General features: G+C 44.0%; 1 protein-coding gene across 1 annotated transcript in view; it reads right to left on the bottom strand.

The window, feature by feature from the left end:
• Nucleotides 1-18,680, bottom strand: part of PARN (poly(A)-specific ribonuclease) — a 156,941-nt gene that overhangs the window by 32,265 nt on the left and 105,996 nt on the right. The window contains exon 22 of the mRNA XM_059415283.1: nucleotides 10,773-10,962. Within this exon, the coding sequence (XP_059271266.1) occupies nucleotides 10,773-10,962 (190 nt within the window). The remainder of the gene's footprint in view (nucleotides 1-10,772; nucleotides 10,963-18,680) is intronic.

Below are 18,680 nucleotides of genomic sequence, written 5' to 3'. Positions count from 1 at the left end.
TCGGTGATTTGCTTCAAGGTCATGTGAAGGGAGGAGAGAAAGAGTACTAATGAAATAGGACTGGCCACTCGGTGACAGGTGGCAGACACACTGTGAGAGCTCACTAGCTAGGACTTTGTTGTATTATTTTCCCTACTTTCGTATATATTTGAGATTTTTCTATAACGAAAGCTTTGGGATCTTTTAAGCAGAAATCCAAAAGGCCTCTCTTCTGCTTCCTGAGATATTGCTTTTAAATGAAAAGATACAAGCTCTTCGAGGTTTTCTTAGGTGGTGTGGTGACTAGAGTCAAGAAAATTGTCCCCTATGTGGTATGCACCTAGCTGCAATGTGAGTAACATCTCCCTTGAAGACAGACCTGGGAAAATGCATAGGGGGGACGTGGTAGAAAGAACAGGGCTCCGCAGATAATTCTGGTATCAAATCCATGTCTTCGCCAAGAACGGTTTAATCTCCTTGAGCCTCTGGGAGATGCAGACAAGTCTCACCTCCCTGACAATTCTGCTGTGAGCATTGCAAGAGCTAAAACATGAAGGACCAGGGTGCACCTGGGTAGCTCAGTTGGTTAAGGGTCCGACTCTTGATTTCAGCCCAGGTCAGGGGATGGAGTCTTGTGTCGGGCTCCACACTCAGCATGGCGCCTGCTTAAGATTATCTTTCTCCCTCTGCCTCCCCCTCCTCCACCCACACTTGCTCGCTCTCTCTCAAAAAAACAAAAACAAAAACAAAAACATGAAGAACCTAGCCTAGAGCCTGCACTTAAAACTGGCACTTAAATATTTATTCACTCACCAATTCACCAAACATCAGAGGATCTAACTCTGGGTCAGACTCCAGGTTAGGGGTGAGAGATACAAAGACACAGAAACCGGGAAAGCAGATTAGCGATGACAGTGGGAGGAGCAATGTATTGAAGGTTCTGAACAGGTAAAAATTTTTGGACCTAGAATTCCATATCCAGCAACATTATCAATGAAGGTGAAATAGACACATTTTTATAGCATTTACTAACCACACACTACATATGCAAAAGAGGAAAGAAATCAAAGTCACCCAGGGAGAAGAAAAATACTTCCCTCAAAAAGAAAAAATTCCCCCACAAAAAAGGCTGGGGTATTTAGAAGATTCTCGGTTGGGTAGCGAAGTTTTAATGGCACAGGAGTACACTTTCTTCCCAATGGGCCCAACTGCATTTCCGCCATCATAACATTATACAAACTGGATACCTGCTGCCCCCTCCTAACACTGACTTCTCAAGAAGCACAAAAGAACAGATCCAGAAAGACAGTTAACAGTGTAACTAATCATGGTGAGAAGAGAAACAGAGAGAAACACAGCGTGGGCACTACATTTACACTCCTTTACAGAACTGACCCAGATATATTGGTCAAAGTTGACAAAACAAGAAATGTATAGCTTCCAGGAAAATGGTCACTAGAGCTGGAAGAAGAGTCAGAGAGGGAGGACCCAAGGTTCTCCCCCAACCCCTTCATTTTATATTCTCTTGTTTTAAAGATTACACGCATTTATCACTTTAAATTTTAAAGATTACGTGCATTTATCAGTTAAAAAGTGTCACGGGAAACACCTTCTCTGCTAAGATACATTTAACCCACAAGACAGACACTGAGTTTGCCGACACTTACGCTTCCCAAATACTGGAAAGTTTCTGAGGTGGCTGTGTTAGAGAATTTCACCAGTCCTTGCCAAGAACAGAGGCTCTCTCCAAGGAATATGTACACTGGAGAGACGTCCTGTGGTTAAGATAAAGACACAGAAGACAAGTTTGTTCCTAAGCTTCCTAAGCTATTGAATCCAGGAGCCAACAAGAGTGCCACAGCAGGGGCTCCACCACCCCCACCCTCTCCGGAGAGGCACAGCACCAGCTAAAGCCGAATGGAAGGAACTGCGGGTGGCCAGAGAGGTGGGGTGGGGAGATGGACAAAAGGGTGAAGGGGATTAAGAAGTACAAACTCCCAGTGACAAATCAGAGCGACAGGACAGGACGGACAGTGTAGAGAATACAGGAATACTGGAATAGGGCTGCTTGGTAACAGATGGTGACCACACTTAGCGTGGGGAGCCCTGAGTGATGCAGAGAACTGTTGGATCCCTGTATTGTTGTACACCTGAAATTAATATAATATTGTGTGACAACTCTGCAATTAAAAAAAAAGTTAAAAAAAAAAAGACAAAGCTGAATGAGGATTTCTGCAGCAACGTCACAGAGCCGGGGCCAAGAGAAAAGAAACAAGAGGGGTGCCTGGGGGGCTCAGTGGGTTAAAGCCTCTGCCTTTGGCTCAGGTCATGATCCCAGGGTCCTGGGATTGAGCCCCGCATCCAGCTCTCTGCTCCCCGCTTCCTCCTCTCTCTGACTACTCGAGATCTCTGTCTGTCAAACAAATAAACAAAAATCTTTTTTTTAAAAAAAGGAGAAAAGAAACAAGAGATGGTCAGCACGGAGCTTCCGAAGGCACTCCTCAGTCCCCCGGACGGCAAGCAGCCACCGGGGTGAAACGGGTGGCACTCAGGCTGCCGAGACAGTCTGAGACAGTGAGGGGCGGGGGAGAGATCTGAAAGCCAGAGGCAACCCCCTCATAATCCTCTCGAAGTCACAGAAACAGGATACAATGAAGGTGTAGACAGAGGACACAGGACAGAAAGGGCTGAGTCTGACTAAGTTCTGCCGCAGGCTGGTGGTTTCTAACTGCGTTGAAATCACGGGGAGAAGCAGCTTCTGAGACATTCTGGGATACAGAGGGCTGGTGGGGATTTAAGAGGCAGTACCCACTGAAGCGGTCAAGGATCTTTTCTTCATTTGGTTGCTGCTTTATTATTTCAGTGTCGTGTAAGGCTTTCGTGGGCTCACTTGTGACACTGGCTTACCTGATCGGATTTTTATCATGCACTCCTCATCTAAACTTCTCCAACCACAGGCATTTTCAAGACTCGCAGTGTTAGGTTGGGAGCAAACTACTAGCTACCTGAGGAGAGAAGCAAAGGGTCTCTAGCGATTCCAGCAGTTTCCTCCGTGTGCTCTGCCCTGTGTATGGTGTCAAAACATTTAGAATTTCAGAGCCAGAAGGGATCTTAGCGTTTCTTTTCCCAACAAAATGCCTCATTTAAGATGAGAGAACAGAGGCAGACACTGGGCTCTGGATGGGTGTTTACTGAAGGGAAGAGCGAATGAAGTCGTTTCCAAGGTACCACGAGAACCTGAGCTAGAACCCTTGTCTGCTCGCTGCCTGGGGTCAGTCCCCGAGCCTCGCCATGGCTTCTGCTGGGATGGCCTCTTTGTTTCCACAGGGGCAGCTCCCCTTTTTGCCAATGTGATATGCCCACTCAGTCACTCTGGGAAAGCACTAGCCTTCTACGACAGTCAGGTGGAATCTGGAAACCATAACTCCGATGTATGCTTTAGCGTCTCCTACATAAGCAGGAATTCCCAGGAGCGACGACATTGTCAAGGAAGGCCACAGTGGAGTCTCACAGACAGAAAACACGAGAAAGAAGACACCAACCATAGGGTTTTCCCCAACAGTTTTTTTTCAACTGTTAATAATCTGTAGACACGACTGACCAAAATCTCTTGAGGGCAAAATGACTTTAGAAAACTGTTTTCTTTAATTAGAGAACATTCTTTTTTTTTTTTTTTTTTTTAAGATTTTATTTATTTATTTGACAGAGAGAGATCACAAGTAGGCAGAGAGGCAGGCAGAGAGAGAGAGAGAGAGGAGGAAGCAGGTTCCCTGCTGAGTAGAGCCCTGTGCAGGACTCAATCCCAGGACCCCGACACCATGAGCCGAGCCAAAGGCAGAGGCCTAACCCACTGAGCCACCCAGGCGCCCTGAGAACACTCTTAATAAGATGAAAATGGTAATACCACCTGTATTTCAGGGAAGGTTTCAAGCTTCTGCCTATTTCTGGGGACTAAACACCTACTAGGGAGATTTTAAATATTTTAGCATCCACCGTAAGGAAGGATTCTTTGAACACCACGCTAACCTGTATTTATTCAGAATTCACGCCACCCAACCAAAGCTGCTCCTCAGGCAAATTTACGTCTGGCCCAGTTTCCCAGAATCTAAGCCCTAGTGTGGTCCAGTTATTGATTACAGGCTCCTTGAATATTCTGGACACCGAATCCATCACAGACAAGAAAAGAAGCATGTGCCACCATCCCAGTGCAAACAGCGGAAGCAGGTGTCCATTTTTGCCGGCACAGCTCCCAGCCCTGGGGAGAAGCTCGACGGTGGCAGCAGCGCTCCCAGGGTCTCAGAGTCCATTCGCTAAAGCTGGGAGAGGGGAGGTTCCCGCAGCCTTCCCCGACCACAGGGCGCCCCCCCAACCCCGAAATCTGCACTGTACCTCTAATGAGGAAGGCTTGCATGTTTGTGTTTATACTTCTGTCGTTTTCACCATAGTTCAGCCCCTTATTTTCTTCAGAAGTATTAATTGTTTAAAAAAAGAAAAGGAAAGGAGAGGAACCCAAAACAACAACATATCAAGTTTACAGCATATGGAGAAGAAACACAGACAAAAGATCAGAAAGGATGCGAGGGAGGGGATGGAAAGAGACCACCGTCAGGGTCCCAGGTTGGCCAGGAGGGGTGCGATTTTCACTTGAAGATCTGCTGTGATACAGGAAAGGGGCACATGATCATTTCTAGAGCAGTGCCTGGACAGCAGAAATACGTGAACCACAAATGCCATTTAAAATTTTCTAGGAGCCACCATTTAAAAAGAAAAAAAGTGAAAAGGATCCAGTGAAGTTGATTTTAAAAATATTTTATTTAGCCTAATAGATCCATAATATTATCATTTCAACATGTCATCGATTCTTCAGAATCTGATGTGTATTTCAAATTGACAACACACATCAGTTTGGATAAGCCACACGCGAAGTACTCAACAGCCACAAGTGCCTGGTGGCTACCGTACTGGAAAGGGCAGTTCTGCACCTGGGGTACACCTGGGGTCAGCACATTGTTCTGTAAAGGGACAGAGAGTACACAGAGTTTTGTGGGTTTATGGTCTCTGTCCGACTACCCAAATCTGCCACTGTAAGGCAAAGCAGCTAGAGGCAAGATGTAAATTAAGAAGCATGGCTGTGTTCCAATAAAACTTTATAAAAATATGTGGACCGGATCTGGCCAATGAGCTCTAGTTTGTCGGCCATTATTCTGGAGCAAGGACTAAAAAAACAACACAAAGAGGTAAAAGCAAAAAAGTCAACAGAGAAGATAAACAGGATGCTAACATATCAGCAAGTAATAACTCAAACACACGTCATTCAAAAGGCAACAGAAAAAAAGAAAAGAGGGACAAAACCCAAGCAGGAAAAATAGAAAACAAACCAAGATGGGAGGCAGACCTATCTGTATCATTCATTAGATTAAATGTAAAAGAAAGGGGTTGTCAGAATCAATAAAATAGCAAGACCCAAGTATATGCTGTTTATAAGAAATGTACTTTATAAAGACAAGTTACCAGTAAAAGGCTGAATAAAAATATAGTATGCAATCATCAAGGATAAGAAACAAGAGTGCCAATATTAATTACCAGACAAAATAAATACCAAAAAAGATTATTACTAGATATCAAGAGGAATACTCCATACTGATGAAAGGGACAATTCATTAAGAATACACAGCAATCCCGGGGCGCCTGCATGGCTCAGTGGGTTAAAGCCTCTGCCTTTGGCTCAGGTCATGATCCCAGGGTCCTGGTATTGAGTCCAGCACAGGGCTCTCTGCTCAGCAGGGAGCCTGCTTCCTCCTCTCTCTCTGCCTGCCTCTCTGCTAACTTGTGATCTCTGTCAAATAAATAAACAAAATCTTAAAAAAAAAAACAAAAACATAGCAATCCTTAATAGACACACACCTACCAAAAAAGCTGCAAAATACATGAAACAAGAAATTGATATAGTAAAATGGAAAAACAGATTTACAACCACAGCTGGAAATTTTAACCCCTGTCTCAGTCGGTGAAAGAAAAAGTAGAACCCCTCCCCCAACTCCCCCCAAAATCAGTAAGGATATAGATTTGAGCACCATGAACCAATGTAACCTGAAATGGCAATAATGAAATGTTATACCCATTCAAGTACACGTGGAACATTCAGCAAGACAGACCATATACCGGGCCATAACATCAAGGTCAATAACGTCTTGTCTTCCGGGTCAAACAAGAAAGCACAAGAAAAATTAGAAAATACCCTCTAACAGAAAAGAGTAAAAAGACAACCTATCAAAATCTAAGGGATGCAGCTAAACAGTCCAAAGGAAAATTTATAGCTTTAAATGTTTTTTTTTTTTTTGCTTTAAATGCTTTTATAGAAAAGAAATATATAAAATCAATGAGTTAAGTTCTCATGTTAAAAAGCTAGACAAAGAATAACATTAAAATACAAAACAAGAAATAATAAGAACAAGGATATAAATAAACGAAAAAAAAAAAAAGACAAAAAAAAACAATAAAAAGCTGAGAGAATTTGAAAGAATTAACTGAATTAACTGATAAGCACCCAGCAAGGAAAAGAGCGAGTAAACACATATTACCAATATGAGAAAATTTTAAAGGAACATAATTATAGATCCTACAGACATAAAAATTATAAGGTAACATTTTGAGCTAATAATTTTATGCTAACAAATTCCGCAATTTAAATGAAATGAAATATTCCTTGAAAAACACGAATTACTAGAAGTGATCCAAGAAGAAACAGAAAATCTACACAATCCTGTAACTATTATAGAAACTGAGTCCATAATCAAAATCATCTCACAAAAAACTTGTCTTCACTGGTAAACTCTACCAAAAACTTAAAACAAAAACAAAAACCACCCTATACACACTGCTGGAAAATAATAAAAGAGGAACGTTTTGGGGCGCCTGGGTGGCTCAGTGGGTTAAGCCGCTGCCTTCGGCTCAGGTCATGATCTCAGAGTCCTTGGATCGAGTCCCGCATCGGGCTCTCTGCTCAGCAGGGAGCCTGCTTCCCTCTCTCTCTCTCTGCCTGCCTCTCCATCTACTTGTGATTTCTCTCTGTCAAATAAATAAATAAAATCTTTAAAAAAATAAAAAAAATAAAAAAAAAATAAAAGAGGAACGTTTTAACTATTTTTATGGGATCAGCATAAACCTGATAACCAAAACTTGAAAAATATTTAAAAAAAAGAAAAAATTCCAATCTAGTATTTCTCATGAACGAAAAGATATAAAAATACTTAACAAAACATTAACACATCAAGTCCAGAAGCACACAAGAAGGATAATACCTCAGGATAATCCAAGTAGGATTTTTAAGATTATTAAAGATTTAATTAAATTAAATTAATCAATTTTAATTAATTAATTTAATTTAATTTAAGATCATTAGGATTATTAAGGATAATCCAAGTAGGATTTCTCTCAGGAATACAAAATTATTAAGCGTTTAAAAACCAATTGATGGCATTCAAAATACTAACAAAATAAAGGACAAAAACCATACAACTTAAAAAGATACAGAAAGGGCATCTGAAAATATGTGACATCTATTCAAACTTTCAGTAATGGGAAATGGAAGGCAACTTCCTAAACCCAAGAGAGGACTAACGAGACGATCTAAGGCCCAAGTTTCTGGAGAAACACTGGACTTCCCCCTCTCTATTACTGGAAACAAGACAAGGTTATCTACCCTTCCCACTTCTATTTTTCAATAGACCAGAGGTGCTGGTCAGTGCAATCAAGCAAGAAAAAGAAAAAACATTCAGAACGAAAAGTAATAAAACTGTTGTTAATCTGTTGTTAATAGCATGCCAAAAGGATTGTGTGCCTAAAAAACCCTGTGGAATATTAAAAGAAAAAAAAAACTATCAGAATAAGTCAATTTTAAAAGGTTGCAGAATACAAAATTGATACACAACAGTTAATTTGTCTATAGAGAAGCAGCAAACAATTTGAAGATGAAATTTAAGAAATTTACATTTACATTTACATTTAAGAAATTTACAATGGCAACAACAATGTAAAATATGTAAGAAGAACATTAACATTAGACTTTTGAGACTTCTACAGTAAAAACTACAGAACAGGATGAATGAAGAAAGAGGTAAGAGGACTGTAAAATTTGTGTGGAATACAAAGGATCTAGAATAGCCAAAACAATCTGACAAAGAATAACAATGTTGGAGGGTTTATGCTACCTGATTTTTAAGACTTACTATAAAGCCACAGAAATAAGAAAGTGTGGTATTGGCACAAGAACAGGAATAAAAATGATTGGACAGAACAGTCTAGAAATAGACCTACACATACATGGTCAATTTATTTTTGACAGAAATGCCAAGTCAATCCAATGAGGGAAGAGAAGTCTTTTTAACAAACGTTCCTGGAACAAGTGGATATCCATATTAAAAAAAAAAAAACAAACAACTAAATCGTGACTCCTATCTCATTCCATATACAAAATTCATTTGAAATGGGTCATGATTTAAATGGAAAAACTAAAACTATAAACCTTCTGGAAGAAAACTGGTACAACCTTAGAGTAGGCTAAGATTGAACCATAAAAGAAAAAAAAAATCATAGACCTGACTCCATCAAAATTAAAAATATCTGCTCATCAAAATCACTAACGAGATGAATATGCAACCCCAGACTCAAAAAACACATTTGCAGCACATACATCTATCTGACAAAGGGCGTGTCTCCGGAATACATAAGAGAACTCCCACGGATCAACACTAAAAAGACAAAAACCCAATGAGAAAATGGGCAAGAGGTTTACACGGCCACCTCCAAAGGAAGATATGGAAATGGCCAGCCAGCACACAAAAAAGGTGATCAACATCATCAGCCACCAGAGAAATGCAAATTAAGACCACAATACACTACAATACTCATCTTGTGCTGTATACAACGGCTGAAATAAAAGAGAGAAAGCACTACACATTGGCAAGGACGCAGAGCAACCAGAATGTTCCCACCATACCAGTGGGGTATAAAATAGTACATCTGGTTTAGAGAACCGTTTGGACGTTCTTATAAAGTCTAACATACACACACTTACCCTGAGAACCAACAACGCTACTCTTAGGTACCGACTCAAGAGAAACAGAAACATATGGCCATAAGACACTTTTTATAGCAATGTTGGCAGTGACCATTACATGTTATAGCAATGTTTGTAGTGACCATTACATGTTATAGCAATGTTTGTAGTGACCATTACATGTTATAGCAATGTTTGTAGTGACCATTACATGATGGTCTCAAACCAGAAACAACCCAAGTGTCTACCAGCAGGAGAGGAGGTCAGTGTTGTATATTTATACAGTGGAATACTACTGAACAATGAAATAATAAATTCCTGGTACACACAGTATCAAGGGTGGGTTTCAAAAAATGTTAAGTGAGGGGCGTCTTGGTGACTCTGTCGGTTGAGCGTCCGACGCTTGGTTTCGGTGCAGGTCATGATCTCAGGGTGGTGAGATCGAGCCCCAGGGCCCCATGACTGGCACAGAATCTGCCTGAGATTCTTTTCCCCTCCCTTCCCCTCTGCACCTCCCCCAACTTGGGTGCTCGCTCTAGAATAAAGAAAATCTTAAAAAAAAAAAAAAAAAAAGTTAAATGAAAGAAGCCAAACACAATACGATTCCCAATATGATTCCATTTTTTATAAATTCCAGGAATAATCAAAAGTAATACATAGTCACAGATATGAGAAATGGATGCTTAGGGCAGTAGAGGGTTGGGGTTGCTTGAAAAGGGCCACAAGGAAATTGGTCTATGTCCTGCTTTGGGTAGTGGATACATTGCTGCATAGAACTCTTAAAACTCTGAACTAACATTTTAGATCTGTTCATTTTATTGTATAGCATGTCTTGATTATTAAGTAGGCTTCACAACCATCACAGAGCCCGATGAGGGGCCCGAACCCACAACCCTGGGATCACAACCCTAGCTGAGACCAACAGTCAGAAGCTTAACTGTCCCAGCCACACAGGCATCCCATATCTCAATTTTTTAAATCTCTAAAAAGCCATTTAAGGGGTGCCTGGGTGGTCCAGTGGGTTAAAGCCTCTGCCTTCAGCTCTGGTCATGGTCTCAGGATCCTGGGATCGAGCCCGCATCGGGCTCTCTGTTCAGCGGGGAGTCTGCTTCCTCTTGCCTCTCTGCCTACTTGTGATCTCTGTCAAATAAATAAATAAAATCTTAAAAACAAAAAAAAAGTAAATAAATAAAAGCCATTTAAAAAGCACAGAGGGCAATCTTTTTTTTTTTTTTTTTAAAGATTTTATTTATTTATTTGACAGAGAGAAATCACAAGTAGGCAGAGAGGCAGGCAGAGAGAGAGGAGGAAGCAGGCTCCCTGCTGAGCAGAGAGCCCGATGCGGGACTCTATCCCAGGACCCCGAGATCATGACCTGAGCCAAAGGCAGCGGCTTTACCACTGAGCCACCCAGGCGCCCCACAGAGGGCAATCTAAAACATTCACAGTGATTGCTTCTGGGTGATGGGATTTGGCTAATATTTTCTTCTGTCAGTTCACACTTTTCTAATCTTTATCATTTTCTGTAATGAACTTTCCCCCGTTTTCTATACCCTGTGGGTGTAACCCTGTAGAAGGAATCTGTGCAGCAGTAACTTCTGGTATGTTGTGGAAAGTGAGAAAAAAAGTCTTTCTCAAAAGTCAGATTTAGGACTTAAAATCCCGTGAGAAGCAGGAAGACAAACTATTACTGGAACAACTCTGCCCTGTTGATTCAACAGCTGAGAACTCTTACCTGTTGGTGTGGTAGTAGTGATTCTGCAGAGCGTAGGACATGGACTGAGTCTTTAATCGTTTTCTCTCAACCTCCTGCCAGGTATCTTCTGTCCACTTCCTCTTGATCTGCTTCTCCTCGTGTTTTTTCCCTACATATTCGGCATAGGTCTGGATCCGATAGCTTTCTGCATATTTGCTGGTATTGACAGCTACAAGGAAAAGAGGAAAAAAATCCGTATTAAAAAGTTTGGCCTAGGGGCCAAAAATGAAAATGAAAGCGGTTCTGACAGAGCTGACCACTGTGTCAGAAGCTAAAGGTCTACCCTTGGTCTGTGCCCGGGGTTTTGCCCATGTGGTGTCTCATCCCGCAATTCCTCCATTTGCAGGGGAGGCAGTGCCTCAACTCACGAGAAAGTGGGGGCACAGAGGAGGAGTGGCAGTCACCGGCCAGCCCATAGCTCAGCAGCAGGGCTGGGTGCAAACCCAACCTGCTCCGACCCTAAGGCCACGGCCCTTCTCGTCACTGCGCCGGACCGCGAACTCCGCAAATTCAAGATATCGCCACCATACTTGAGGCTTGCCTCTTTTCCTTCCGCTTTTAAAGGCTGCTAATTCTCTGTAATGTGCCTCTGGCTGGCAGGAGCATTTGAAAGCCGGAGCTTACTCCCTCCCTGGTGTTAATATTTCACCAAGGCCAGGTCAGTTTCCTTATAGTCTTTGCGGCCGGCTCCTTGGGAGACCCAGGGGCGGATGGGCAGCCGTTCGCTGGTTCTGGCTCCTGCGGTTTGAACATACACTCTCCTACCCTGCCATCAGACCACCGGTTACTACCCACAGACCAGTGGTGAGACAGTGAGAGTCTAGCCGTGCTGGTCGGGGCCATGAGGAGCAGACTTGGTACCCGGGCAGCTGCCCAAGCACCATGGTGTCTAAAACAGTCTGTGTACCCACTCCCAGCAATGTTCTTGGTACAGAGTCGTTCTCCCTAAATACCATGTGGATGAGGGCATGGCAGAATATAGGCGGTGACAAGCCTGCAGCCCTTAAGCACATCAGTACGAGGCAAGGGACTCTCGTACCGCAGCAACCTTACATCAGAGGGCAAAACAATTAACTGCATGAGAAGCAGAAGCTCTATGGATCCAACACCTGACACTTTTCATCCTTGCTCCAAGTAGACCAGATCTGCCTAAAACTTCCAAGCACAACTGTGGTTCACAGCATGTCATGCCCTAAATGTTCAAGCCATCTAAGGAGCAAAACAGAACAACCGCCACCACAAAACAAGAAGAAAAAAAAACCCTCTTCTCTTTAAAAAAAAAAAAAAAAAAAAGACAAAGTTTTACTAAGAAGTTTGTGTAACTTTTCAAATATCCACTCTAGAGTTAAAGAGAGAAAAAATGGGGTGGGGGAACCCCAGCATATTACAGAACTTCCCCATTATACAAAGTTTCCCAAAGAAGGAGAGTGAGTTACTGAAATGTGAGCTCAAAGCAGCGAGCTCTGACTCACTCCCGAGGAGATAAACAGAAAAAGCATCCAGCTCTGGAGATGTGCGACTGACCCAAGTCGCTCCTCAGCTCAGAACCACAGAAACAGGATCCTTTCTCGAAAATCTTACTCCTCGGGACTGCTACTTTTCTTGCTTTCAACGGTCCACATTTCTGATTTTCCCCATTCATATAACCAGACGTCAAGCACCCATGCTTCTGCCCGGCAAGTGCTCCCTGTCCCAGGGACCATGTTCAATATTCGGTAAAACAAGACAAGATTTCCATTCTCTTTAGCTTATCCCGTCACCCGCAAACTTCACGCAGAGGTGATTTTCCGTAAAGCATAGGACTGTCTGCAGGGCTAAACTATCAGTGCGATCCATAATGAGAACCCACAGATTCTACCATTATTATTTGGTGCTGATTGTTGGCAAAGGAGCATCTCCTGGATTTTCCTCTCGAAGAGCCAGTCTTCAGTCCAGCAGGTTTACTCTGCGGGCCGGCCCCAAAGGGATGACATCTGCAATAATCCCTCGCTCAAGTTTCCCTTGGACTCCCAAAGTAAAAGAGGAGGCTTGAGTCAATATTCCCCATGAAAGCAAAGGTGATGATAGGGTCATAAAGGAGCCAGGATGATGTGTTTAACAGTATCCGGTTGTTTCCAATAATGGAGCTCGCAGCCCCACGGACGAACGTTACAAACAACTCCCTAACCACGGTGGGGAATGCATCCGAGCACATGTGGAATTAGGATCACTTAAAAGGGGAAACAAATAACAACCCACTTTTCACCGCTGGCCTTCACATGGTAGTCATTCACCAGCATTCCTTCACGTCCCAGCAGCTCTGGAGCTCTCGGCCTTTAATCTGGAAGCCAAGCTCTGGCTCCAAGCCATCCCTCCTCGAATGGATGAATCAGCAAAATGAATTGGCTGTCAGCTGTGTCCTCCAGTGATTCCAGCTCGCCTGTCAGAAGCAGCATGTAGCAGGCTGCCTGGTAACACTAACCTTTTCCAAATTTGTCAGGCAGATGATTCAAAGCCATCATTCGGCCGTACCACTTGGTTAGAGCCTCTGGGGAAAGGCACATGCCGACGGCCCTCCGGGCTTCCAGGCAGGTGAGTGGGGGCAGCTCTCCTTCTGTGGCCTCTCCCACTCACGGCATTCCCACGCCAGGTCTGCCCAACCCCCGACACACTCACCCATGACAACATTTCCTCTCCACAAGGTCCCCGTGAGAAAGGGACACTCTAATCACCACACAGATAAAGAGACTGAGATCAGGGAAGCTAGGCTGCTTGCCTAAAGTCTTACAGGTAAGCCACAAAGCCAGTTTGGAACCAAAATGTGATTTTTTAAAAAATATATAATACTGTCACGGGTCTGCCATATTTTTTTTTTTTAAGATTTTATTCATTTATTCGACAGAGAGAGAGAGATCACAAGTAGGCAGAGAGGCGGGCAGAGAGACAGGGGGAAGCAGGCTCCCCGCTGAGCAGAGAGCCCGATGTGGGGCTCGATCCCAGGACCCCAAGATCATGACCCGAGCCCAAAGCAGAGGCTTAACCCACTGAGCCACCCAGGCACCCCTCTGCCATATTTTTAAAAATGTATTTACATGTTCATTTAGACTGACAATTATCTTCTAAAATATATCCTTTACTGAGAATTTTAAAGCATTACTTAAAATGTTTTACTTTCTTCTTTTTTTCCTAAAAATTAAGAACTTTCCATTACTGTCAGGCAAAGTCTCTCCAAATAAGTTGACAGAGATACATTATGATTATGGACACGATGACCTAAGATACAGATTCCTTCTTCAAATCACCTACAGATTGACAGTGATGCCAATAAAAAGAAATTCTGCATTTTAATAAAACATTGAAAAATTAAAAATGAAATTTAAAAAAATCTCGACAGAAAAGAGAGCAGGATTAGTAAAGAACTGGGGGAGGAGATCGACTGCAAAGGGGATAAGGGAATTATGGGGATGACGGAGCCATCCCTTATCTTCACTGTGGTTGTGGTCACATGTACAGAAATTATACCCCAATTATTCTGTGGAATTGGCAGTGTTAACTCCACAAGTTAAACAGAAGAACAAATGGGCCAACAATGGCCCAGACCTTTCCGAAAAAGACTAAAGAAGGGGGACACTGCCTTGCTAAGCTATGAAAGCTTACTGTAAAGCTGGAGTAACAAAGACGGTGTAGCAACGGTACAGAGAGCCACGATCGGACCGACGAGAGAGAAGAATCTAGAAACAGACGTACGCATCTGTGAAACTTTTGATTTTTGACAGAGACAGCAAGACAGAGACTGTGGAAAAGGGAAAAGTTGGAAAAATTGTTTATCCATAGGAAAAAAAATGAAATTGGACTCTTAGTCACACCATACTGAAAAATCAACTCCAGATGGATGAAGAAGTAAAATGTCAAAAGCAAACTCTGAAAACTTGAAAAGAAAATATAAGCGAGTATCTTTCTGAGCTTGAAGTAGGAAAGAATCTGTGAAGATACAAAAAGTGTTAAGCGTTCAAAAAAGGTCAATTGGTATGACTCCATGAAATTAAAATTTTTGTCCATCAGCAGACACTTGAGAGTGAAGACAATCTAAGAACTGGAAGAAGATATTTGTTAACGCCTGGAACTGGTGAAGGATTAGCACCAGAATCCATAAAAACGCCTACAAAACAAGAAGAAAACCCACAACAACAAAAAAAATGGGCAAAGACATGAAAAGCATGCATAGTCATTTCATAGCAAAGGAAGCATATAATGCCAATAATTACATAAAGGGATGCTCGAGCTCAGGCAAAGACAAATTATGAGAACAATATCATTTTCTACTTTACTGGCAAAAAATTTAAAAGACTGCTAAGAGCAATGGCTGGGAAGATGTGAAGGAATGGGATTTCTACTGGTGTAACCACTGTGGAAAACAACTTCGCAATCTCACTTAATACTAAACATTCACACATCCTACCACCCAGCAGGTCCCCTCATGGACATATATTAATACATGAGTATTATAAGGTACATATAACAACTTTGTTTTAAAGAACACAATGTTGACACTATTCGAGGAAGAAGGAAAGCAGCAGTCCAAATCTCTACCAGCAGATGAATGGAAAAACTGTTATATTTCCACAATGGAGTACTGTCTCACAGTAAACGTAAATGAACTACAGCAACATATAATAAAATGCAGAGATCTTAAGAATACGACAGTGAATGAGGAATGCAAGTCCCAGAAGTCTATTTGTAGTCTGACACTCTTTTTATTACGTTCTGGAACAAAAATCAAACAATATATCCACTATATCCAGGGAGGGTGGTGGTAGTGGTGGTGGTGGTGGTGGTGTTGTGTGTGTGTGTGTGTGTGTGTCAGAGAGAGAGAAGAAAAAAGCAAAAAAATCATCAACACAACTTTCCCCTGGAAGGCAATCAGGAGGGTGGGAGGAGGAAAAGCAACAGACAGACGTAATTTATCAGCAATAGTTTAGCTATTCAGTTGAGTAGTGGTTTCACAGATGTTCATTACATCTTAAACAAACAAATTCTTTAGGTTTTCTGTTGTTTATCCTGTCCAACTACTAAGGGCCGTTTCCGGTACAGACGGTCTACGCTGGAAGATGTCTGAAAGACGAGATAAGAGTCTCTCCAGGTTCAATGACCCCAGTGACACGGTGGTGCCTGCAAACCACGTGTGTGTGGCATGGGTGGGACTTCCTCCAGAAACAAGGCAAGTCAAGGCCGCCTGGCCCTCTGCAGGCTGAGATCAGTGGGGAGCGGTGGCAGCCGAGGCAGGGACACCCCCCAGCCCTGCGTGCACTGTCTGCAAAGGCCCCCTGCAGCCGACACGAGTCTCGGTGGTGCCAGATGCCGACGCTCAGAGCAGTCCAGCCCCTACAGGCAGGAGAAGCACTGACTGGAGACTTGCTCTGCCAGCCACGGGGTTATCCTGATGGCACAGGAGAAGACAGACCTATGTACCCAGCAGCAGGAATGTCCACAGGATGACCCAGAGGCCGAGGGAGGCCTCTGCCAGCTCTGTGGCCGCAGCCCTGCTCCTGGGGCGCCAGCGGGTGCTTTCTGGAAGATGCTTCTCTTTCCCCCTCCCACAGCCGTGGCTTAGGCCCCTGCACCCCATGCTGTCACTTGGGGTTTTCAGCCCACGCCGGGGGAGGGAGGGTGCCTAATGCTTTGTGTGTGTGTATTTATCTAAATACGAGGTACTGAATACGAGTTTTGTCATGTTCCAGATTATTCTGATCAGGCTGGGCTGGTAACAGATTGAACACTTCTTCCCTTTTACCAGAGAGAGAACGGCAGCTTTAACCTTGGATTCTAGTGAAAGCCAACTTTAAAATCTTCAAAGGAAGGCGCTCAAAACAAAACAGAACATACTCCACTGTACGGGTCACTAGGAACATTCTCCCGTGCTGGTGACTACACACGCCCACCATGGATGGCAGACGGCAAGCAGAGCCCGGGGCGCTTGTGGGAAGGTCCAAGGGCAACACGCCGCAGCAGGGCTGCTCTCCTGTGGGTCCCAACAGGTCAGGGCGAGCTGGCCAGTCAGATGGCCTCTGCTTTCCCCTCTGCCATCGCCCCTTCCCCTCCTGAGCCTGGTCCTTTCTTAAGTCTCTCTGAGAAGGCGCCAGCCCGCTAGGGTGCCGTCTGGCCCCTTAGGAGCAGGCCACCTCATTCCCCACACTGCCCCAACACGGCCCGCACTCTCTGAGGGCAGGACCCACGCCCCAGCCATGCTCGTAGCTCTGGAGTTCTACCTTGGATCTTTTGCAGGAGGTTAATCTAAGATTATGGAGGGAAAGGGAGCTGCTCAGAAGCACAGCTTTTGTATCTGTTGGCATCCTCTGGCCATGCAAGAGAGAAAGTTCAGAAACGCTTTGGTTAAGAAGTCTGTGTTGAAGCCTGAGCTAGTGCATGAGAGCTCTGGACTGCAAGCAAGGAGCTGGCATGGACTCTGAAGACGGGCTCTGCAGGGCAGGGACAAGCGGCACACGTGGCCGCGCCTGAGCCTCACCCGGATGCTGGGGAAGAAAGGCAGGAGCACCCCTGACAGCAGAGACTCAGAAAACTAGCCAGCCTGGCTCCGTCACCCAGTGAGGACTCAGGACCCTGGTCCCCTCTTCTTCCTTCCATGCAGTGGACCCTGCCCCAACAGAGGGTAATTATTTAAAAAAAAAAAAAAAAAATATATATATATATATATATACACACACACATATATATATACATACACATATATATATATTTTAAGATTTTATTTATTTATTCACTTGAGAGAGAGAGAATGAGAGAGAGAGAACAGGAGAAGGGGAGGGTCAGAGGGAGAAGCAGACTCCCTGCTGAGCAGAGAGCCTGATGTGGGACTCGATCCCACGACTCTAGGATCATGACCTGAGTTGAAGGCAGTCGCTTTACCAACTGAGCCACCTAAGCACCCTAAGGATATTTTTCAAAATTAAATAAGCTCTACACCCAGCGTGGGGCTCGAACCCACAACCCCAAGGTCAAGAGTCGCATACTCACTGAAAGAGCCAGCCAAGCGCCCCAAGGCGAATTATTGTTTTAAAAGCACTGCAGCTGAAAGAAAGAAAAGGAAGACACTGGAACGTGCTCCCCACCCCTGAGGATGGACAGACAGAAACACTGAGGGAAGAAGCAGAAGGCATGTGATCCCACCATCTCTGCCTCCCCAAGGTCTCCCCCAGAGCCTGACACACAGGATGCCATGGCACAGAGACATGCAGAGCGCCACAGAGCCCCCTCCCCGGCACCTCAAGGCTGGGGGCAGGTGGTGGCAGCCCTGCCTGTTGACAAGGCTGAGAAGAGGAAGTGCGTGTGACCCTGGTTCTGCCACCTGCAGGGCACACCCACGACGGCGTGACCCCCCCACATCCGTATCACCTCCACAATCAAAGACACGCTGCTCCCACCCTCATTTCACCTCCCAGTTCTCTAACGAAGGCTAAGGAAGTGGCAACGAAAACTCTCTCTACAAAGTGGATCAAGGCTGGTGTGTAGATAGGATGTTTACTTAAAGCCTACGTTAAGAAAGAGAAGCAACAAAGCCAAGTGGGAAAACCAAAGGTTCCCAGGCCACAGGGGCCTGGGTTCAAATCCTGCCTCACCGGCCTCCAGGGCTTCATTTCTTTATCCGTAAAATGGGCTTCTCTACTTGTTCTCTAAGGCTGCTAGGAAAAGTGGAGGGCGTGCATGCAAAGATTTTAGCACAGGGCCCAGCACATGGTAGGTGTCTAATTAATAAGGCTACTGCTGTTCGATCACAAAACCTATAGTTCAAACAGAAGTGTGCCTGAGCCAACAGAATACATTCCGCGGCTGACACAGAACCTTTGAGCTAGAAGTCACCTCACCTCGGTGAGCCCAAAGGGAAAAGGCCAT

Source organism: Mustela nigripes, chromosome 11 (genome assembly GCF_022355385.1).
Source record: "Mustela nigripes isolate SB6536 chromosome 11, MUSNIG.SB6536, whole genome shotgun sequence".
In the NCBI taxonomy this organism is placed as follows: domain Eukaryota; kingdom Metazoa; phylum Chordata; class Mammalia; order Carnivora; family Mustelidae; genus Mustela; species Mustela nigripes.
This window is presented reverse-complemented; position numbering and strand designations above follow the sequence as displayed.